We start from the raw sequence: 24,075 nt of genomic DNA on the forward strand, positions 1-24,075 counted from the left end.
AACGGCCGTGAGCAGAGCTGAGTGCCCGGTGCCCTGGGAGTGAGAGGATGCTCTGAGAGCACGGGAACAGGGTGGTGAAGCTCATGGTCCTGGCTGGCTGCGCTTGGGTAGGCAGCATGTGTCTCGCCCTGTGCGCCTGTGCAGTCAGGGGCAGGGAAGCAAAACAAAACAAACATCGTATCTGGGGGTCTCATGCTTGCTCTGGGAGAACCACAAGCCACGTTCAGGAAACGCAATATGAACTAGAGCAGGGGTCGGCACGTTTTCTCTCTAAAGCACTACACTCCGTGTTTCAGGCTCTAAAGGCCCTGGGGTCTCTGTTGCCACTGCTGAATTCTGGAATTGCCCCCGGGCAGCCACGGAACTGTGTGAACGAACAGGTGTGACTCACTTCAGGACAATGGTATCTAGGTGAACGGGATTCCCTCAGAGCTGTGGCTGGCCGACCCCTGAACTAGAGTCATAAACACCGATTCCTCCATGCAGATGAAGCAGAAAGGACTCCATTTCTAGCACTAACTCCACCTGAGGCCCCAGCAGGGTCTGACGGGAAGTCTGAGGCCGCAGCCAGACTCAGAACAGAGGATGCTGCGAGATGCGAGGTCACAGCACCTGGGCAGCTACGCCTCATCTGCCTCCCTGCCTTCACGGGATGCTTGCAGAATCGGGTGGAATCACAGGAAGAATCATTTATAAACATGAACTTGTCTTAACCAGGCCCCCGACTCCAGGACCCCCAGAGACGGAGACACAAGCCGTCTGAACGGCTGCAGGATGCCACAGTGCCCAGCCCGCCTGGCCCCTCGGCATACCCAAGGGCAGCTGCTAGATCCCGCACAAGGAAGAAACCCCTCGAGGATCCTCCCAACTCTGGGAGCACACGGTAATCTGACAGTGGAGCTACACACACGACCTGGATATTAAAAAGAGGTCTGCGGAGCCTTGAACGGAAACCACGTACCTGGGCTGGACTCTTCAGGAGGGGGGCTGCAATCTGCACAGAAATGGAGGTGACATGGATGATTAAGGCACGCACACAGTTCAAACACCAACAACTCAACGCTTAGAGCAACTGCGGCAGCAGCTGGCAGTAAGCTGGCTCAACTGAGCGGAGAAGAGGCCAGGGGCCTGCCCGCCTCTTCCCGAGGGGTCCCATGGAGGTGGTGGGGCCGCTGGGAGCACACCGCCCAACACACCAGCGTCAGCACTCATGTTGCTGACACTTCAACATGACACGCTCTTCCGGAAGAGCAGGTTAACGTGTCACAGTGCGATAACGCCCCCACGTCCATCGCATGGCATGTGCCGGAGCCCATGCTGACCCACGACATCTGGAAGCAGACGTGCAGTGAGAGACACTGACCAGTAAATAAGCGTCCAGTTCAGAGCCCACTGCCCTGATGGGCCACGGAGCCTGGGCTAGAGGTCAACTGCTGAGATCCAAAAGGTTGGGGTCCGGTCAGAAAACCCATATACCAAACACGTCCACGCCAATCTTTACCACGTAAGCCGAATACAAAACCTTTATGATTGAGGGAGGGCTACTACTGGAATGCCCCCTTGGGTCCCTTAAAGATACCGTTTAACTTGATTTCACCCTCACTGAGTAGCATCGGGAAGTACTCACTTGAATTTCACTTTTCCCTTAAAAACTCTAAAATTTTCCTGGTTAACTGTGTGTGCCACTTATTAAGAAACAAGTTTGAAAGGGATTGTTTGGGGGTAAAAGCTTATTTTACGTCTGAACTTTTGGTTTCCAACAATGTTTTCAGATCCTTAAATAGGCAGTTTCAGATCCCCAAGAACAGACAGAGCCAGCTGGATGGAGACTTGACACCCTGGACTTTGCAGGAGGGCGGTGGCCAGGATCTTCCCTCTAATTGTCTTTGGCCATGACTTCTTAAACTGGCCAGCAGGACAGAAAACAGACCAACGTTCAAGACCTGTGTGTGGTGAAGACTTCAGTGTCATCACCAGAGCTCAAACCTCCCGAGGCCATCTGCTTCCTAAGGAGGGAAGCCACCATGGGGTCTGTGACACAGAACATCTATCTGGTTAAAACCTGAAGTGCCTCAGACCTGGGAAGAATACCAACTCCTGCCTCCCCAGAACCTCTGAGATCCCGAATCTCCATGAGGAGAAGGGTCTAGAGGCCTGCTTCCATGATCCACACTGATCCCAAGCAGCTGGGCTGGGACTACGCCTAAGAAGAGGTCAGGGGCTAAACCTGCTGGGCAAATTCATCTTCAGTAACAGGGAGAGGGAGGGATCTCCTCTGGTGGCCTTAGGGCACTGAGTCCCTTGAGATTTGTTGACCACAGTGGACTGCTCCACACACAGGCAGCATGTAATCTCAAGGGCACACGACCTGGGGTGTGACCCGTGGACCTCAGGTTAACAGAAAGCAGGTCCGAGGTTGGAATAACTCTCTTGGGACGAGGAGAGCAGGAGTGTGTGTGCATGGAATGTCGTGGAAGTCAGCAGATCCTGGCAGGTTGGGGGGGAGGGGTGAAGATGGGTCACTTGGGGAGACAACCAGGAGGAACAGGCCCATGAGCCCCTGTGGCTCCTGCCAGTGGGGACTGGCCAGTGGGTCCTGCTGAGCCCTGGCCCCAGGGGAACCCCGCCCACCAGGCAAGGTCGAGGCAGGGCAACTTCCTGATGAAAGATGAAAACCAAGGACCCAGCACGGGGTGGAGAACTGAATGAAAAGGGATAATAAAGTCTTTCCAAGAAGCAGGAGTTGTTGTTCACAGGTAATAAATAAACGTGTGAACCCAACCTGCTCGTTAGGCCAAAAGGACCACCCTGGGAACTTGGAAGGGCATCAGGAAGCATGACAGAGCCCAGGTCTGGCCCCTGAGGACAAGAGACAGAGTAAGACAAACGTCTCAGTCTGGTTCCCCTGATCCGCCGCTGCACACGGGGGTCTGAATGGCTTCCTGGCTATGCTTAGGATCACAGGCGGGTACTTTGGAGGCACATGGTTTCATATGTTTCTCTGAATGCTGATCAGCAGAGTCAGACTCTCAGACACTTCCTATTCCTGTGAGCACAACAGAGCTGATCTGTCGGGCACACACAGGTACCAGCCACGCCCTAGATATCATAAATAAATGCTCGTTTAAATCACTTCAAAACTGCACTAAAATGTGTGTTTGAACATTACGAGATGTGCCTAGAAAAAGAGGACATTTAATAAGTTATGAGCATAACAGTATACCTCATTAAACAAACTACCTCCTGCATTTTTTTAAAACTCCTATCAATAACTTTTATCTCCAGAAATATGTTTAAATTGCAAGCAGGACAATATTAAAGAGACATGAGCAATGAACTTTCAAAAGATTGTTAAAAGCAACACAATTTACGGTAAAAAATGAGAACACGAACGACGACAAAACAGCTCCATGAACTAAACACAGGTCTGGGGAACTGAAAGTCAAACCCTCGGAGATGGAGTGTGGAGGACGCAGACACTGTGGAGACACACGCTCGTGAGAGGAGCGGCCTGGGGACAGACTGCAGGAGGGCTGGTGCGGAGGGCATCTGACACACCAAGCCGCTCCAACAGGAGCCTGACTGTCTTGAAGGAACGCTGCCCAGTGTGGAAACAAGTCCTGCTGCAGGAGGCCCGTCAGCGCCTCGCCTCTACCGCGTGACGCTCCCAAAGGGGAGCGAGCAGGCGGCAGCGGCCGGTCTCAGCTGCTTGGCCCACGGCCCCACCAGCTCTTAGGAAAGGCCGGAGCTTTAGGGACCAAGCACCTCCGTGTTCAGAAAGCACGGTACCCCCAGCTTTAGGAGCCAGCAGAATGGAGTGCCTGGTTAGGCTCCGTTTCCACAGACGGTGGGCTCTTTATGCAGCAGGCTGCTCCAGGCCACTGTCCTGCCATCCACGGAGAGACCCACCTGGAGGTGGCGCTGAACAGATAAACCCCGCTGGGCCCCCAGGTGTGGCAGAGGGGCGCACCCCGAGTTACCAGCACCGGCCAGGGCAGCAGGCTGCAGCTGTAAAAGGGCTCCCAGCCCACGACCACCAGCCTCTACAGACAAGTGCTGGCCTGCCACCAGCTTGCTCTTCCCTGCATGCTACGCCTGCTCCTTCACCCCTGATGCAACAGGCAATCTCACCAGAAAGGTGTCTACCATTCCGCCTCCTTCAGGTTCCCAGGTGGGTGGACAAACCACAGATGCTTAGGAACCCGACCCTCCAGACGCAGCAGGGGGACCTGGGAGGGCTGAGGGCCAACAAGCCATGAAGACGCGGAGAGCCCCCGGCCCCCACCTGCTGCTCCGGGCACTGTGACACCCCCTTCTACTGAGAGGCCTCCCTGCAGTCTGCGTGGGGTCATGGAGTTAGAGACACATGGACAGACAGACAGTATGCGTGGGACCCGGGCTGCATACGCACGTGTGGGTGTGGTCGGGTGAGGGCAGCATGCAGCGGAGGGGCATGGCGAGGAGGGGGCATCGCAGAGGACGTCCTCCGGTCGGATCCAGTAGGCCTGGCTGCCCTGGTTACCTTTCCGGCTGGAGCCGCTGCCGGCGCCCAGGAGGCCATCTTCGCAGCCCTCGCCCTGCAGGCGCTCGCGCTGCAGCAGCTTGTCCACCCGCTGGATGATGCACTCCAGGCTCTTGTCCACATTCAGCCACACCTTCTCCTTCCAGAGCAAGGGCACGGGGTCAGTGCCTCGGGTGGGACAGAACACAAGCCAGACACCCCCCGACTTGGACCCCCACCTGGGCCCCATGCTCCCTAAAGCCCTCAATTTAGAAACAGCGAGATAATTCACAGCTCCTTATCACAGGTGCATTTGCTTTTCCAAAGACAAATCAATGTCCTGTTTTGTGAAGAGTCTGCCGGTTACTATCCCAGAGGCCAGGGCAGGCAGAAGGGACAGTCTCATCCCCTCCTCCGTCCACTGCAGACCTCACATGACTGTCACAGGAGACCAAGGTCTTCTGAGGGGGAGCTGCTGATGACTTGGGTTGGGGAGGGGGTGGCTCCAGAAACACAGACAGAATTCAGGACACTGGGGTGGGGCTGCAGGAGCCCAGTGCCTCTGAAGAGCACACCCAACAAGCGACAGAGTTGGCTTTGTGATGTGTCACTACGAGAGGGACAGACCTGATCTTGGAGCCCACCTTTCGGGAAAGCATGATATGTCAGAGCACAGCTCCCAAGTCCTCAGTCTCTCAGTTCCAGGAAGATGCAGCCTGGCAGGGCCGATGGCCAGAGAGAGAGCAAGGCCTTGCGTTTTCAAGGCCAGCTCAGCTCGGGGGGTGGGGTGGGGGGAGTGCGGACTCACCCACTCCTCCTCGTGCCAATCCACCTGCAGAGAAGACCGGCTGTTCCTGCCCGACCACCGAGCCATGAGGGTATCCTGGTCATTCCGCAGCATCACCTGCTCCTCCTCGGTCGAGGTGGGCGAGGCCTTGGAGGCGATGTAGTCAGGCCGGGCGGCATTCAGCCCGTGGATGGAGGTGGCCAGCAGCTTGCAGTCACACACAGTGACCAGCTGCCGGGTCTGCAGGGACACATGCACGCCCAGCCTCTGAGCACCCAACCCGTGCTGAGCAGGCCTTACCAAGGGGCGGAGGAAGCTTCCCAGCTTCAACAAGCCCCCCGGCACTCGCTGCAAAGTCAAGGGCATGAAGCCGTCACCGAGGATCCTGAGTCCTGGGCTCTGTCACTACCTTGCCCCCGCTCCAGCTCTATGGCCACAGGCCAGTCCCAGACCTCCGTTCCAGGCCATGTGGGAAACAGACCTGAAGGCAGACAGACCTTCGAGGTCATCCCAACGTCCCCACTCGTGTGGACAGCTCCCGGCACATGTGAGGTGTCCAGGGGTTTTCAGACACCCGAGGGACCCACCCCACCTGCAGCAGGGGAGTCCCTCCTACCTTGTCTGCCAAGATGGCAAGTGTTCTTTCCAGGCCAGTGGCAGACCTGTCCTTGGCCGCCCTCGAGAGCCGCTCGGCGTAGTAACTCACTTGGGTTTTGAGGGTGTTGATCTGGGCGATGATCTCCTTAGCTCTGATGATGTCCTGTGGTATGTAGATGATAGACTGGCAGCTGGATGACGTGCTAGGAAGGATTGGAACAGATTCAAAAGGGTTCTCCCAAGTTGACAAGGCTGGAGACACCCTCCCAACCCCAGCCCGCACCCAATGCAAGGTGAAGCGTCCTGTTCCTCAGGGGTGTTTTCCTAGGCTAGTCTAGTTGTTGACGGGCAAGAGTAAATTTCAGGAGATCCATCCTGTCTATATGGTAGAGGCTTGAAATGTTAAAATACAATTAAGTCTTTTATCTACATTCCCATGTATCTGTATTTCTACTGTGTTTATACACATGTGTACAGATACTGAGCCTGGTAGTCATCTGAACATCCACCCTCTATCACCTAAGAACCTCTTCGTTCAGTTTCTAAGTGTTACCTAAATGGAGACTTGGGGTCTGCTGATACTGGAAGGGGTCACGTCACAGTACAAGGAGACTTCAGTGGGGGCTGGACTTTGCCAAAAGATTCCTGGTTTCTCATTTGGCCAACGAGGACTTCAAACTTTCTATGCATAGACGTACATCCTCCTTCGTGTGTTTACCTCAGCAAGTCCCCAGAAAACTGGGCTTCTGTCCTTTCTCTCCTGCTCTGGGACTCCCTTACTTAAAAAATCCTGTCCCGAGGGATGAAGGGGGTGTGGAGAACGCGCCGAACCGGAGGCAAGGCCCTCAGTGACTTAGGAAACCGGTCCTCCCGTCTCTTGCCAGGCGATGTGTGTGCCTCTTGGGATGCAACGCCAGAGACACAGCTCAGCCACTGCCCGGCACAAACACCAGCCTCTGGGGAACCAGCTCCATCTGGGGACCTTCTAGATGGGGACATAAACTGAATGTCTCTTGGCTAAAATGCTAAATCAACCCTATATTACAAACTTATTTTTCAGACCACCTGAGGAAGCGAGGGAAGCAGGGGGAAAACATACAAGGCACCCATCTTTCACGGAATGAGGGGCCTTGACTGACACCCTCAAAGAACTGCCCTTTGACTCTGGGGGAGGAGAGACAAGGTGGAGGACCACACCCTCCTTCGTTGCCCCAGGAGAAGAGGGTCATGTGATCAGGGATGAGCCCTTTCCTTACTGGGCTCTTTCCAGGCTAACCCAAAGCCGGGTCACCAAGAAATGGCCCTGCCCTGCCCCCTGACAGACTACGGGGTCAGCATGCACACACGAAAACCACAGCACCCCAGAACGAACAACACCCCGAGCCCAGACATCACAGTGAGAAATGATGGAGGTGTCAGAAGCCCATGCAGCAGGCCGCAGTCAGGCCCGCACAGCATGAGGCGTGCACGCTGCTCTCCAAGCTGCAATCACTCTGCCCAATGAATAGCTGCCACTCAGCGGAGTCGAGTCTTAGGGCGGGAGTTTTCAAATCTCTTCTTCCCAGGCCCCAGTCAAGAGAACACACATAACATGAGGTGCACGTTCGTGTGTGTGTGTGGAATGGTGTGTCCATTTCAGCAAATACAAAGCCTCCAGCCGGCCGGAGAGGAATCACCTCCCCACTCCCCATGAGTCCTCACACACAGGTCTTATCAGTAACTGGGGCTCACAGAGGGGCCGCATGGCAGGAGTGAGAAAGGACACACCTCAAACAGTGGCTGTTCATGGACAACTGTGAACAGCAGTCTTGTGAGCACGAAGACTAAAAATGGGGCAGCTGCAGAGCCTCGGCTGGGGGACAGGGCCATGTCCCCGTGGCACCCTGGCCCTCCCGGCCAGGGCCCTGAGCTGCTCCAGCTCCATGAAGGTAGCGGTTCCAAGGGCAGCAGGAGCCTCACGAGTCCTGGTGCAGAACCCCTGTTCTGGACCGGGGCCGCACTCTGTGTGAGTCTGGGGAGGCCTGGAGCAGCACCCGGGGACCCCAGTCAGCAGGCACCAGGATTCCAGCTGCCATCTCATTCTTTGGTGGAGAAGTCATCTGATTATATTAACCCCTGGTTTGCCGTCCAGGAGTAAAACTGACCCTAGTAATTTGTTTTGCAAATCTCCATTAACCATTAAATATAAAAATGTACGCAGGGGACTTCCCTGCTGGTCTACGGTTAAGACACTGTGCTTCCATGGCAGGGGCAGGGATTCAATGCCTGCTCAGGGAACTAAGACCCTATGTGCCATGAAGCATGGCCAAAGGAAAAAAAAGTAAGCTGGTTTCATTCCTGCGAGAGGTGAAGGGGAAGTAAAAACAGAAGAGCCTTAGATGGCAGTAAAAGAAGCCAGGAAGGGACTCCCAAACACACCACGGTACTGGCTTGAAGCCTCAGCACCTGAGACCTGCCTGGCCTAGGTGACTCCTCGTCATGGAGAGAGAGCTGGGTCTTTGCTCCGAGTGATGCAGCCAGACTGGGAGGGTTTGAAACAGCAGACTGGAGACGGGCTATTCATTATCACAGAACATTGCAGTTGGAAGGGAGTTCCATCTACGAGACTACAACTAGGAGCCTGCGGGGGCGTGGCGGGGGCAGCACCTCACAGAGGAGGGGACAGGCTTTCTCTGCACGAGAGCAAGACCCAAACGCACACTCTCCACAGACAGAGAACTCACCAACACTCCTCAAAACTGCTAAAGAGAAGAACCAAGACGAAATATTAGCAGTTTGTTAGCAAACGGCAAATGCAAAACAAAAAAACGTAAAAACCAAGTTCTCTTTCATCAAAATTCTGGAGATAACTTGAGGAAGCCCCGACTACAGGGAGGATTCAGCTTAGGAGCCCAAGGTGCTCCCTGGTCGAAGCAGCGTCTGCGCGTGTGCTTGAGCCCCAGGGAGAAGCCCATGTGGTGGGCTACACCTGGGCTGAGGAGAGCTCCCCTGGTGCAAACCATTCCTGCAGGCGGTTTTATGCCATTAGTAGGAAAATACATAAACATGTACATTATATATTTGAAAAATACTACAAAAAGCCTTTGGGGAATAAGAGTCCTGAAGTTCACATGCAGAATAACTGGTATCAACACCCCGACCTTCCTGGGACAGGGCCAGCCCCTTGACTGGCTTTCTCCTCCAGGGCCCCACGCCAGCTCGAGTCGCACGCTCACACCTCCACACGGCCCATGCAGTGCAGCGACACACATGCGGCTGGCCGTGCAGAGCGGCGGTGGCACAGGAAGCTGTCTTTGCCCTAATTCCCAGGGGACCACCAGGCTGGTGAATCCTCGGGTGGGTCTGGTGGCCTGGTTTGAGGAGCCCTTGGTGGGGCCAGATCCAGGTCAAGGGGGCTGCAGGAAGGTGGGCAGGATCCCAGAGATGCTGCCCAGTCTGAGGCCTACCTCCCACCCTCTGAACCCTGAGTCCCCGGGTGCTCTCTGCCCGCCTGCTCACGCCTCAGCCCACTGCACCTGTCCTTTCTCCCCGGCCCCTGCAGTCCAAGGTCAACCTGCTCAAGCCCTGTCCTGACACCCACCCAGACACAGAGCCAGGCTCTGGCCTGAGGCTGCGGCCAGCACTGTGTGCGTGCACTCAGTCACCAGGCCGCCACGACTGCTCCACAGGACCTCCTGAGGATCGTGGGCCTTGGTGTTGGGGCCCCTCAACTCCACATTCTGCACCAGCTGCTCTGCTGCAGCCCCAGCTTCTTCTTTCTCTGCGATGCCACCTTCTTCTCCTGGCCCTTCCAGGATCACTGCCCAGTCCTGCCTCCCCATCTTCTCCAGAACCTCGCTCCACCAGTGTCCTCCACCATCTCCCCTCGTTTGCCATCATCTCTCCTACTAGCCTGAGACAAGCTTGTCTTGGTCCCACTCCTCCTCCACCTCTAGGTCCGAGGAGCCCACGGCATCAGCTGCACGTATCCCATCTACTTCCTACACCCGAGCCCTCCAGTCAAGGTTAAGTCTAGCCAGGCGATGTTCGGGAAGATCACCAATGCCTCCCGGTGTCGGACACGACAGCTCAGCTTATGCTCTCTCCCTGTCGCCCCTGCCCTGCAGCAGCCCCTGCACCCCCTCTCCAGCAGGCTCCCAGCACCGCTGTCGCCCTACCTGCTCAACCTGTCAGCTCTAGTCACCAGCTCGCCCTGCCCGCAGAGCTCCTCCCGGAGGCCCCGCCCCTTACCACGTGCCCCGCCCACCTCGCTGTTTCCCCGCTCTGATTGGTCACTCCCTGCAGCCCCTGGAGCCTCTCTGACCCTGGGAACACTGACCACCAATGTCCTCCAGGAAAGGAAACCGTCTTTCCCAGACCTCACACCCTGTGACCTTCGACCAAGGTTTCTAAAGGGCAGCGGAGCCCGCCAAGTCCGCCAGGGCCGGGGGAACCATTCTCCAGGCGGATTTTTCAATCGCCTGTTTTGCAGGGACAGGCCCTCGGGCACTCATCACCGCCCAGCTTGGACGTGCACAAAGAGCGGCACAGGCGCCTCAGGCAGCTCCCCCACCCTGCAAAAGCAGCTCGGACGCTGGACGTTTCTGCGGTCCCCTTGCGACTTCTTTTCTTTTTTAAATCCAGGAAGCCCGAGACACCAGAACAAGGAGGACAGATACCCTCTGAGAACTTACTGTTTCTTGGTCTCTTCAAACTTGTGCAGCTTTTTGCGGAGCCCTCCCGACTTGAAGCCCTGGCAGTGTGCTGCTGGCGCCCCAATGGTGACGATGTCATAGTTCTGATCTGAATGACAGAAAGCTCTCCTCCGTTACTCTGGCTCAGGCCTGCGGACAAAGCTGGCTACGGGGATATGCACGAAGCTCTGGGGTACCCCGCCAGCCCGGCTCCAAGCAGCCTATGGCAACACTAGCCCCACCATCCAGGGTGCCCGAGGGCCTCTGGAGCCCAGCACCCTCATCTTGGCTCAGAGGGGCCTGTGTGGGTCTCAGGGTGGGGCCACACAGCGACCCACGACACTCAGCCTGCACCCCTGCCTCAGAAGGATGACCCGTGGGCCGTTTTCTGCCCCAGACATGCAAGAGAAGCTGGAGGGAGGACAAACGAGAGGAAGGTGCTAGAGCTCCTCACAAAGGCCTTGGAGGTCCCTTTGCTGTGCTCTCAGCCCAACCCCACAGCAGACACATAGGACAGACGTGCGACAGCTCAGGGACCAAGGGCCAGTGGGGGAAAGAAGCGACATGATTCACGGGGCAGTTACCTGCTCCTCCATCATCCTGAACTCTCATCCTTTGTATGTGTAAGTTAGTGGGAACAAATTCTAGCTTTTTATCTGCTTTCAAACTGCTTGCTTTGAACGAGGGACCTAAGGATCAGAAGGGGAGAAGATAAAGATGGTCAGCCTGTATCCAGCGTGCAAGAAAGCCGCCCAGAGAAGGGACCCTGTGAGGACTCTGCCGTGGGTGAGCAGGCATGTGTCGGCAGAGGCCTCAGGGACTCCAAGCTGCTCACAAGCACGCTTCCTTCCCTGATGACAGGGGCTGTGAAATGCTGAGGGACAGCGGCTCCTGGCCAGAAGACTGGTCTGGGGTCCCAGGGGTGAGTGCAGGCCGGTGGAGCCACCCTTGGAAGCTGAGGAACGACACCAGGCCTGCCTACGCCAGCTCTCAGCCGAGAGGTCTGACTCAGGGATGGGACTGTGTGCAGCACGCTGTCAGCACCGCTATAAAAAGCAGGTGGGCCCATGCCAGAAAGTGCCTGTTCCCACTGCAGAGCCTTCCAGCACCCAAGATCTAAGAAGCCGCGCAACAGCAGAGACACGTCTCCAATCTGGAAAGTGACGAGAAGGCCCACTCGCCACCCTAGGTCGCTCACGGTAAGCAGGCGCCACAGGGCACCTGGTTGGGCCCTGGAACACACACTCACACATCCTCACACACACCCTCAGGAGTTTGGACCGTGTTTCCTAACAAGATATTCACAATGTTACTTCTATAACTGGAATACTTAACTAAGTGAAGAATTACATGCCGAGAAAAGAAAGGAATTATAAATTACGGTGACAATGAGGAGAAATAAACATTTCATTTAGTGAAAAATGGCACGTTTATTTTGCCAGCACAGAAAATGAAGACTGGCCACCATCTGCTCCGTGCTTTGCCCAGGAAACCGTTCCCCAGCTCCTGATAGGGGTGCCCGCAGACCAGGAAACCGTTCCCCAGCTACTGATGGGGGTGCCCACGGACCAGCAAACCGTTCCCCAGCTCCTGATGGGGGTGCCCGCGGACCAGCAACATCAGCTTCCTGGGAGCCCGTTAGAGATGCCAAACCCCAGATCTGCTGTTAACAAGATTCTCAGGGGACATAGATGCACAATGACATCTCATAAGCTCTGCTCCAGAAACACCCAGGTGTATAGGTTTCAGACTTGGCCAGGTAACAGGCAGCCAGCACCAGCAGGTCCCTATGTCCCTTTAGGAAAACACTGCCATTTCTCTTAGAAATACACTTAGATCTTTTCTTCAGACGCAAGCCAAACCCAGGGCACCGTCATCTTGCCATCATTCCTGTATCTGGCTTCTTCTCAGTCAAGTTCATGGACAGGTTTCTATGCTCTGTGTCAAAATCACAAGAAGGGCTTATGACTTTCCTGAAAACCTGAAATTCTATTGTAAAAAGGGGAAGAAGGGAAGAATCTGGAGAATAAAGTAATAGAAAACCAAAGTCATTTCATTTGGAATCAAAAGGGAGTGAGTTTATCATCGTTTTCTAAATCTACCTGAACATGCTTTGAAAAGCAAGTGGCACCTTCTAATAAGAGGTGTCTGTATTTCATTTTCTCTTTTGAGCCTTAAAATGGAGAGCTTCACTCAGACAATTTGTATGTCAATATGTGTGTGTGTACACTCGTGTTTTTTTCTGACTCTGCGACCCCATGGACTGTAGCCCACCAGGCTCCTCTGTCCATGGCATTTCCCAGGCAAGAATACAGGTTGCCATTTCCTTCTCCAGGGGATCCTCCTGACCCAGGGACCGAACCCGCGTCTCTTGCATCTCCTATACTGGCAGGCAGATTCTTTACCACAGGTGCCACCTGGGAAGCCCATATATCAGTATAAGGACCACCAAACAGTTAAACTAGGAAATCCAGAAAACCCTGCCTTGTTTGGTCTCAAGGCAAAAGGCCTACATCCTTTCGGGCACTGCGCTGACGCAGGACCAGGATGAAGCAGGAACATGAACCGACGGCCTGGGACCCTGTCTCTCCTCCATTTCATCCTGCAGTGGTTTGTTTTGGCAGAGGACACCGTGGACGGAACTTTCAATGCAATTCACACATTTGTCTTAATTAAGATCTGAAAACTCCATCTTTGAAAGAACTGACATCTACATGAGAATCTATTTTTAAAAATCCATTAGAGCGTCTGTCAGTGGGCATATGTGAGCAACCCTGGATTCCAGGATTTTAGCTGGGAAATGAGAGTGGGCACCCACCTTTGTACTGATGGAGGTCGGTCAGGTTCTCCTGGTAGGTGAGGATGATGGTCTGGTACTGTGTGACAATCTGACGCCGGAGGCTCTCCCAGCATGGGGACAGCTCCCCCAGCTCCTCCAGTTCACATACTCTGCAAGCAAAACACACACGTCAGGCCATGGCGCCCACTCCCTCCTGGCAGAGGCTCAGGAGTCCTGAGCATCCAGGAGGCCAGATGGTCGTGGACGTGTCACTGACGCTCAGGGAAGGCCCTGTGGGTCTGAAGGGCCAGCAGCGGGGCAGCACGGCAGACGGCTCCACATGCGGCTGTAAGAAAGGTGGGCAACCGCTGACCGTGTGGAAACTGCACAGACAAGCTTTCCGTAGGAACCTAGTTCAGGGAAAACACAGCGAAGGACTGGAGAGGGGAGTGGCTCTGCCGTGGCCCCTGTGACCATGCACGTTTCCAGGGGCCACAAGAGCTTGAGCTGCAGCCCACTGGAGTCTGACCCTCCCAGATCACAAGAGGACTAGAGCCTGAGGGCAACCCTCTCCCCTCTCCTCATCCCCACCAGGGTCTGTCACTGCCCCCTGGGTTCTGGGAAGCATGGGCCTTTCCGCCCTCCCAGAGCAGAGCTGCAGAACATAAAGCTGTCCAATGAGCCTGCAGCTGGGCTGCTCAGCAGTGGGGGTCCCACAGCTGCCAGGCCCTAGAGTCTCACTGGCATCCTTTCCAGGTCTGGGACAAGGACCCTGGGAAACCGGCAACTTCAGCCATGGCTCCCGTCACTGTCTGTATAAGTGATGAACTGTCCGGATGTGAAAGGTGTGAGGGTGAGGGGAGACGAGGACAAGAAAGAAAGGACTTGGGACCTCCACAAAAATGAAAGCTGTTTAAGAACTGAAATATATGGGACTTCCCCGGTGGTCCAGTGGCTAAGAACCTGCGATTCTACTTCAGAGGCATGGGTTCAATCCCTGGCTGGGGAAGTAAGATCCTGCCTGCCACGCAGCATGGCCAAAGAGACAGAAATGATATATAATCTCAGCTCGGCAGGAAATAATAGCTGCATAATCAGACTACTTAACACACACAATGGATTTTTTTAAAAGGATAACCATTTTAGGAAACTGGGAAGAAAGTATAAAAGACCTAAAGTCCTCATCATTTATGAGGATTTCCCTTTCCTACTCAGGAGTTAATCCCTGAAATTGATTGAGAGTGCTCTGTGCATATATACAGAAATACAGCAGAAAACACTGACGTGGCTGAAGTGGCTGTTTCTTGGGAAATAAACAAGCATCTCAGCATCTCAAGACTTGCATTTTTTGTAAAAAGCCTTTCGCACTCTTTCACTTTTTACACTATGCACTTTTTCCTCTGGGGGGCTAATTTTATAAATGTTTTTAGGAATCTACTAAATTATCTGAAGTTAAAAAGTCATACCATTTTATCATTATTAAATCAGCAAAAGGAATGCTGAAGCGGGGGGAACATGTGCTCGGTGCTGGCACAGCTGGCCTGTCAGGCAGGCGATCTTGTGACTTCCTCACACACAAACGGGGGACACAGTTGAGCAAACTGAGCCCAGGCTGAGGAGTAGGCAGGCGGCAAGGCTGGGTGTGCAACCAGGCCTGGCTGCGGTCCGTGCTCACCCGCCCGGCCTATGAGCTTTCCTGCGGGAAGGGGCGGCCGCCAGGAGCCCTGGGCCTCACCTGGCCGCGTCCTCCTCCAGCAGGAGCTTCACAAACTGCCGGGGCACGTGCAGGGACAGCACGCTCTCTGCCATCTGCTCCAGGATCCGCAGGTGGTTGCCCTCGGTGGTCGGGAAGCGGTACATGCGGCAGATGGCACCACCAAACACTGAGGCGGGAGAGAGACAGCTGCAGTGAGCGGGTATGGGCCGCCGTGGCCCCCCCAGCCTACATGGGGCCCTCACCCCCAGGTCTCCCTGCTGTTTATCTCCAGGGAATCCGAACACTTAAACCCAAGCTCACCGAGTGACTGAGCCTCAATGCTCCTGCCCCGAGACATGCAGTCTTGTCATCCCAGACCATGTCCCTGGCTTGGAGGTGCTAGGACTGGGTAGGGAGGCCACTGGTCATCGAGTCATCAAGACAGGGCAAAAGGAAGGAGAAGCCCCTCCCCTGGAGGGTCACCAGTTCCCAATACGCTGAACCAAAGAATGGCACGCTGGTGTGCAGGGAGGTGACCACTGGCGGACACATCCGTGACGATCGGAGCAGGTGGGGGAGGGGACCGCAGGCCCAGGTGGACACTCACGAGTGGCAAGAGTACCCACGGAGGAAGCTGTTTACCCGATTTCAGTAAAGTGTCTTTTCGCAACGAAGCGTACTTGGATCGGATCCCCAAGGCCTCAGTCAAGCTCTCGTCAACAGGCAGAACCATCTAAAAACACATACACACAAGCATGACGAAACTGCCTCGGACTCCAGGGCGCATCATAGACATAAAAGCCTCCTTGAAACTCATATCCACAGTCAGCTCTATGAGAAACACCCAGCCCCAGCCACAAACAAGAGAGGCCACCGCCTGGGACACTGAACGCCCTCCGCCCACAGTTTTCTAGAAATGCACTCTTCTGACCGAGTCACTTCCCTTTGTCTCTGAGTGTTTTGCTGTGTGGGATGAAAGGGCGGTGGTAGACAGGCCCGAGAGTATTTCCATAGCTAACGTTTCAGACTTGTTTTGGGTACGGTGAGAGATCTCTGTATTTTACAATGACTACTTGCCAGTGTTTGGGCTATAAGAGCTCTTGTTTGCGAGTGTCTGTGTGAGCAGCTGTGCATGAGGAGGGCAGGGAGAGGTGGGTGGGGGGCGCAGGTGTGCGATGGGGCCCAGGCAGCCATGGGCAGGGAGTGTCTGGGAGAGGAAGACCTTAACCCACCCTCAGAGACAACCTGGGTCTCAGTCCACACCCGCAAGCCACCTCTCCCCTCCCGCCTGCAGCTCCCGCTATTGAGGAGCCAGCTGTGACCTGGAACAGAGGCTGGGGAGCCCCCTCTCTACCGGTTAAGTGCCTGAGGGCGCAGGCATGTCCAGTAGGGGCCCCACTGTCCCGTCCCCTGAACTCAGAGGCCACGTGCATTAGGAGGGCCCTCCAGCCCACCCAGAGGGAGAAGATGCTGTGCTCACCCTCCCGTTGACGGTGTCCAGAGACCGGGTCACTGGGGGCCGCTGATCCGACTTCTCCTCCATCTGCCAGCCCATCACGGTGATGTTGCCCACGCGGTCACTCTCTGCAGACCTGCAATCAGCAGTGCCCTTCAGCATTGGTGCTGTGACTGGGCTTCACCTTCTGCTAAATGCAAAGCTCAGCATCCCGGGTGCTCGAGGGGTCCTGGGGGAACCAGGATGGGGCTGGCTGGTCGGCCCAATAGCAGCTGCCACATGCGGGGGCTCTGAGGGCAGCAGGTGAGCAAAGGTGGGGCCGCAAGGGAAGGCCGTGTCTGGGAGGGGGCAACGCCCCATGGGGAAGCACGGACGTGCCAGTAAAGCGGGAGGGGCAAAGCCACCGCCCGCGTGGGAGGCCGGGGCCCCTCAGCCCTGGGCTGCCCCTCCCCTGAGAGTGACGGGGACACATCTCAGAGTCAGGACCCAGAGCATCTTCTTCTGGCACACGACCCCTTTCTGCTCCATCTACTCCACCCTCAAGCTCTGATTAGCCTCAAGGCCTAGGTCTGGACCCCAGTTAGCAGAGGTCACACGGGAATTCCCAAAGCCTCTGAATCCTTCGTGATACAGCTGAGGCCCCTCTAGCCCCGGTCAGTTTCACCCCAAGACCCCTCAGGGTGACTGCCGGCTGCCTGGGCCCCTCCGATTCATCCCAGGAAGCTCTGATTCATAAAGCAATACTGTGAAGCCTTGGGTTTTTTATCTGAAGTGTGGGACTTAGCCAGGCTGTAAGTTTTTGCATGGTCACGTCCATCCACTGACCGTACCCTTTGTGATTCATTCTCATGGTTCTCGTGCCTGGGAAAGTCAACCCCAGTCACACTGTTCAGTGACCATCTCTAGCTCCTTTTAAAAAGGATGATGTCCAACCAGAATCAGCTCTGGCAATGGATGAACCTGAGTGTTTTCCTCTAACCATCCTTCCCCAAAGCGAACCCACCCATTCTCCCAAGACCCTTCTCTCGTCCTGAGTCAGGCTCTCCACACACACAGGATCACTGCAGGGCAAGCCCTCCCCAGCACCTGCAGTGCTGTCATCTCCGCATCTTCAGAATGTCATACTACTGGCCAAGAATTCATCTCCTACATCAAAACTGTCTTGGCTATTTCAGACTATTTTCCCAATTTTTACATTATTTTGGGGAAAAAAAGATGGAGCGACAGAAAGAAAGAACACTCCATCAGGGTGGGACCTGCCCCTAAACTGAATTTGGGAAGAACTGACATCTTGACCCCATCACAGTGGGGGCGGCCCCTCCCTCCCCTCATTCGTTCCTTCCACAAATATTTCCTGAGCAGCAGACACTGTTCTAAGTCTTGGGATACCTGCTGTCTGGGAGATCACATCCTACTAGGGGGGACAGATGACAGCCAAATACATTCGGTATAATTAGAGGTACACAAAGATTTTCCTTTAGGTCTGCATACTCCCATGAACACTGCACACTTCCGCTTCATGACACGCCCTCTGACAGGCTGAGGTTTTCTCTTTCTTCTCAATGACAACCACCTCCCCACAAGACTGGCTTCTGGGGACAGGGGTTGAGGGTAAGACACTCTCTCAATATAGGGTCGACCTTCCCCATCCGTCCCCAGACCTTGTGATTCCAGATCCTTGCAGACAGACAAAATTAAATACCAACCTTAGTGTTAAATACAACCTATGGTGCCTGTCCTGGAGCAGATCTTTGACGACAAAAGTTCCGGACCCCAGCAAGTACATCTGCGGGAGAGGGGAGACAGCATTAGTGCCCAGGCCGTGCCTCTCCTCCAGCTCTTGGGGCGGCAGTGGGTTGGTGGGGGGATACGGCTGGCTGGCTCTCTCAACACATCTGACTTCATCTCAGGAGCCCAGTGGGAGGCTCAGAAAGATGTTCCCAAAGACAAAAACACCTGGACATTAATTCGTAAGCCAGGAATAAAGTCAGTCTTATGTTCACCTCCCAGACAATTATGTAGCTTTAAAAAAAGAAGGGAAGAACATCCCACGAACAACAACATGGTACTTAACTGTTCCCTGAGATCTGTCCTTGACATCATACACGGACAGCTTGATCTGTGTCATCTGATTGATGAGAGAGTCTTGAAAGAAGGCAATGCTGCTTAGAAATATAGGATCATTGGTTCCCTACAATAGAAAAAAAAAAAAAATCAGAATACAGAGTTGCATTTTCCTTAAGTGGTTGCTTTTGAAATACACCAACATTCTCAGAAGAAGAAACTAACTAACATCTTACCAGCTTGGATCAACAGGAATGCAAACAGGCTTTACAGGGATGCAGACAAGCCAAACTCTGCTTTCCAAGAAAGACAAAGCCTGTAGGCCCAGATACCACGAATAGATCACCACATGCTGGGCCCACGAGCTCACCCTAAGGGCTCCTCCCCCAGCAGGAAAGACTTTCTGTAACTACTCTTACCACTTCAGATGTATTTGGATCTACTACTGTAGGCTATTCCTTTAAGCTGAGGCAGATGGAAAGATGAAAGAGGAAATGAATAGTCAGAATTGTTTATTTCTAGAATCCTGGGTTTGTAAGAATGGAGGTCCAGCTTTTTTAAGGTTGTCTTTTTCTGAGGATGAGCTGCGAGTCTCTAGATCATAGGTGACCATTTCTTGGCAGCCCAGCCCTGACCTCAAACGCCATTATATTAAACTCGCTTCCTCAGGTGGTGGTTAGTGATCTTGGCCAAACTGTTAGCAGTTCTTGTCTGTACCGGCAGTTCCAGATCTGATGTCTTGCCACCTGCTGGACAGTCTCATCCCCACCCCACCCTGCAGTGACCTGCTGCGGCCACAGCCCCACCCAACCACTCCATCTGCTAGTTCAGACTCCCTCTGACTCTCCTTCCAAGGAGGCTCCAGATCCAGGCACCGGCTCTGCTGCCTTCTCTGTTGTTCTGAACCACCCAGGGACAATTCACCCCTGCAAGTTCCACCTGCAGAGCCTCCCTCTCACGCCCCCTTCTTCCCATTCCTCCCCGCTGCCAGTGAGGGCCCAGATCACTCCCCCAGGACCTGCCTTAAACACACCTGCAGACCAGCCGGCTACGGCGCGGCCAGACCCCCTGCACCCCTGCGGTGTCTCGTGCGCAGTGAGCGGGACAGGCCCCCGTCCCCACGCACTGTCCCGCTCACTCTGCCCTCACACGGCCCACACTCCGCTCGTCTGCAGGGAGCCGTTCACTTCAGCCGCCTCACCCACAGCCTGGTAGACTCCCTGAGGCAGGGGCGGGGCTCAAGTCTCACTGTGTCATCCACAGCTCCCAGTGCTTTGTGGGTAGGCCGTGCTAGACAAATGGTAGAAACCAGAACTGTTGGCTTGAACTTGAAATAAATTTCCAAGGTAATGAGAGGGTCTATCAGGCAAAATGTAAAACTTGGAAAGAAGGAGAAATGCAGTCTGCTTGCTGGAGACTGCCAGGGAGGGCAACATTCACACAGAAACTCACATCACCAACAAAATCTTACAGGAGCTCACACCAGCCACCTCCTACACTTAGTTTCATAACTTACGTAATGTGCTCAATTATCTAAAGAAATCCAGTAAAATTCCTGAGGTGACTGTATCATTTCATTTCATGTACAGAGTAAACACATAACATACAACTCAAAAAAGGATATAAAAATACAAACCAATAAAAAGTGTGGCTAGTACGAGGGTTGGTTGATAATTAACATTCTCTAAACTCTGATTAAAGACCACAAGTGTCCAAAAGTAGCAGCCAATTAGAGATGAGAAGGGAGTATGAGGTGTTACCTCTTAAAAAGCAATCTACCTTAGAGGATCACTGTTTAAAAACAGCCAGCCAATAGATAATCAACAACTGTAAAGGATATGGCAAATCAAGGGTTTCTCTGATGGCTCTGTGGTAACGAGCCCCCTGCCAATGCAGGGTACTTGGGTTCGACCCCTGGAGGAGGAAATGGCAACCCACTCCATATTCCTGCCTGGAGAATCCCATGGACAGAGGAGCCTGGCGAGCTACGGTCCATGGGGTCGCAGAGTCGGACCCAACTGAGTGACTACAGACAACATGGCAAATAAAAGCACCACCCAGAGGAGTAAGTGTGATGAAAGATACCAGTGTGCTGAACGTTCGTGCAAGAAGAAAACAATCTGCAGGAATAAACCTCAGCTACGGGTGCTCAGGGCACTGAGCAGACCTCCCACCAGGACCAGAAGCAGTCTTGGAGCCGCCGGGGGCAAGAAGCACCCACCTCGATGATCTCCGTCTGTGCGTGCTTCGTCCAGAATGCCTGGGGTGGGGTGGTCACGCTCACTGCCACAAAGCTATTTGGTTTTCGATCAAGTGACGGAGTATGCAGCTCACTGCAGGCTACAAAATTAGAATAGAAATAAAATAAATAAAGTAGAAATGGTTCTTAAAAATCAGACTTCAGTTAGTTCTCGGTTCCAAACACACCCAAAGAAGGTAAAAGAAGTAAAACCCACACAACGGAATGAAACGATCACCCTTGACTACTGTTACAGGGAGGAGACTTTTTAAATTAGAAATGATCCCTTCTCATTCCTCCCAGCCTTCCTGGCCCCCAGGACAGCAATGCCATAACTGCCGATGGAAGGCTCTCTTCATCCACGGAATGGATGACACAGGAAAGGTCTGACCCGTGAAGTTTGACCTTAACAACTAATTGGAACTAAGCAGCCACAGAGTCTATGAAATCAAGACCCAGCTACACACGCCCACACCCAGGGCTGCTGCACTCCTAAGCTCACGGTGTCCCTGGGTCTGTGTGTGACATATGTTGGAAGCTAATTAAAATTCTATTGCAAAATAAAGGTTTTTTTTTTTCTTTTTAAGAAAATCATGCTCATTCATTTTCCCTATAAGACTCATATCAAATTTGAGATTACTACACATGTGGCTTTTTAGAACTAAAGACACTTCACGAACTGTTTCAGTTAGAAAACGTATTGCACTAAGCATTTTGAAATAGATTGTAAGACTCAGATAAAGTGAAAGTGAAGTCGCTCACTCGTGTCCAACTCTTAGCGACCCCATAGACTGTAGGCTACCAGGTTCCTCCATCCATGGGATTTTCCAGGCAAGAGTACTGGAGTGGGGTGCCATTTCCTTCTCCAGAGGATCTTCCTGACCCAGGGATTGAACCCGGGTCTCCCACATTGCAGGCAGACGCTTTACCGTCTGAGCCACCAGGGAAGCCTTAATCAATCACAGAAGGGATCCACAATAAAAAGGATCATACTTCTTTGAATCTAACATGCCATCTACTGTAAAATGCATTATCAAAGAAAAAAAGGCCCATCGCCATTAACCTATGATATGCCATTAACTATAAGACACTTTCTGATTAAAAAGATACTAAAAGATGAGAAAGATATCCACCTTGTGACTGACGAAATATACGGTAAATCAAAGTCCAACACTCATAACAAGAACTGGCTTTTCTGGAGAGGCAATGAACATGCCCCAGAGTGCTGAAGGCCTCTGCTTAATTCCCAGAGTTCTGAAACAATTGATTGTTTTTAATTTTTTATAGAATTTTAGAAGTTACTTTCCATTTAGTTATTACAAAACATTGGCTGTATTCCCCATGCTGTGCAGTACATCCTCGAGCCTATCTTACACCCAGCAGTCTGTACCTCTCAGTCCCCTCGCCCCTATATGCCCCTTTCTGGCCCTCTCCACCAGAAACCACCAGTTTGTTCTCCATATCTGTGAGTCTACTTTTCTGTTATATTCACTAGTTTGTTGTGTTTTTTAGATTCCATAGATAAGTGGTATCCTACAGTGTTTATCTTTCTCTGACTGATTTCACTTAGCATAATGCCCTCCAAGTCTATCCATTTTGCTGCAAAGGACAAAATTTCATCCATTGTTAATGGCTGAGTAATATTCCATTGTTTATATTTCTCTATGTGTGTGTGTGTGTGTGTACTCACATCTATAATATACACATATACAACAAATACATACACACGCCCTCCACATCTTCATCCATTCATCTGCTGATGGGCACTTAGGCTGTTTCAGCATCTTGGCAACTGAAATCATTGATCTGGACCGTTTTTTCACTGTCTTTATGGAGGAGAGGATTTTTAGAGGTCTTTACTCCTGTTCTCGTCATTCTCATTTATTTTTCAAATATTACTGGTGATTTAAAATTCATAAATTGATTTTTACTTCTGCCAATTAATTTACTTCTGAAAATTGATCTCTTTGTAATATGTTCTCATACATTTTTATGGGTTTTCATTACTTATTGGATATAATAAGACACAAAGAGCCTAGGTTTTCATTCAATGAGCTTTGACAATCATACACACTCACAAAACAAGATGACTTTCTCCATCAGACAAGAAAGCTCCCGTCCCACTTCTCAGTCAATTCCCCTGCCTGCGAACCACTTTCTGATTTTTACCATTTTTGTCCATTCTTGAATTTCTTGAACATAAATGGAATGTTTTCAAGATTCATCTGTATTGTTTATATACTGATAATTAATTCTTTTTAAAAACTGATGAATCATATTCCATTGTATGAATATACCAAAATTTACTTACCAGTCACTGTATGTTAATAGACAGTTGGGTTGTTTGCAGTTTTGAACCATTATAAATAAAGGTGCTATAGACATTCCTGGAGAAGGCGATAGCACCCCACTTGGAGAAGGTGATGGCACCCCACTCCAGTACTCTTGCCTGGAAAAGTCCCATGGACAGAGGAGCCTGGTAGGCTGCAGTCCATGGGGTCACAAAGAGTCGGACATGACTGAGCAACTTCACTTTCACTTTTCATTTTCATGCATTGGAGAAGGAAATGGCAACCCACTCCAGTGTTCTTGCCTGGAGAATCCCGGGGACCAGGGAGCCTGGTGGGCTGCCGTCTATGGGGTTGCACAGAGTCAGACACTACCTAGCAGCAGCAGCAGACATTCCTACTCACATCTTCTTGTGAACATGTTTTCTTTTTGCATAAGCACTTAGGAGTGGAACTTCCAGGTTACAGTAGAGAAGGATATGCTTAGCTTTGTAAGAAGCTGACAGATTCCTAAAGTGGCTGCATCACTTTATAATCTCACTGCAATTTACCAGAGCTCCAGTTGCTCTGAATCCCACCATTTGGTGGGTTAGCCTTTATCTTGGTTGTTCCAAAGAACGTGTTTTCATTTGCACTTCTGCGATGACTAATGACATTAAGCATCTTTTCACCATGTGTTTGTTCATTTTTCTAACTTCTTTTGTCAAGAGTCTGCTCAAGTCTTTTGTTCATTTTTAAATTGATTTTTTTACTGTCAATTTGTAAGCATTTTATCCTAGATCTGTCCTTTGTCAGGTACATGTGAATATTTTTCTCCAGTTTGTGGTTTATTTATTCATTTTCTCAAAGATTTCCAGAGTTTTTTATTTTAGATTTTTAATTTTAGACACTAGCAGGCAGAAAAACGTCCCTCCCCTCAAAAAGGGCCAAATTCTAATCCCAGGAACTTTTGAAAACATTATAATACAGGCAAAAGGACTTCATAGATGTAACTA

The 24,075-nt window shown here is 52.4% G+C and overlaps 1 protein-coding gene across 32 annotated transcripts in view; it reads right to left on the reverse strand.

Moving 5' to 3' along the window:
- INPP4A (inositol polyphosphate-4-phosphatase type I A) overlaps positions 1 to 24,075 on the reverse strand; it is a 118,924-nt gene that overhangs the window by 23,019 nt on the left and 71,830 nt on the right. For 10 of the 32 annotated variants that reach the window (XM_086328040.1, XM_086328036.1, XM_086328030.1 and 7 more), the window contains 14 exons: positions 20,775 to 20,893; positions 18,564 to 18,680; positions 18,196 to 18,275; positions 16,514 to 16,625; positions 15,676 to 15,766; positions 15,073 to 15,220; positions 13,377 to 13,507; positions 11,143 to 11,247; positions 10,559 to 10,667; positions 8,609 to 8,626; positions 5,905 to 6,088; positions 5,310 to 5,636; positions 4,412 to 4,661; positions 962 to 994 (listed from right to left, as the gene is read on the reverse strand). In XM_086328040.1, the coding sequence (XP_086184166.1) occupies positions 962 to 994; positions 4,412 to 4,661; positions 5,310 to 5,636; positions 5,905 to 6,088; positions 8,609 to 8,626; positions 10,559 to 10,667; positions 11,143 to 11,247; positions 13,377 to 13,507; positions 15,073 to 15,220; positions 15,676 to 15,766; positions 16,514 to 16,625; positions 18,196 to 18,275; positions 18,564 to 18,680; positions 20,775 to 20,893 (1,824 nt within the window). The remainder of the gene's footprint in view (positions 1 to 961; positions 995 to 4,411; positions 4,662 to 5,309; positions 5,637 to 5,904; positions 6,089 to 8,608; positions 8,627 to 10,558; positions 10,668 to 11,142; positions 11,248 to 13,376; positions 13,508 to 15,072; positions 15,221 to 15,675; positions 15,767 to 16,513; positions 16,626 to 18,195; positions 18,276 to 18,563; positions 18,681 to 20,774; positions 20,894 to 24,075) is intronic. The other 22 variants (XM_086328058.1, XM_086328056.1, XM_086328059.1 and 19 more) reach the window with 11 other exon arrangements.

This window comes from Bos grunniens, chromosome 11 (genome assembly GCF_055505025.1).
Source record: "Bos grunniens cultivar Pamir isolate PY7600 chromosome 11, Bosgru_T2T1.0, whole genome shotgun sequence".
Classification (NCBI taxonomy): Eukaryota; Metazoa; Chordata; class Mammalia; order Artiodactyla; family Bovidae; genus Bos; species Bos grunniens.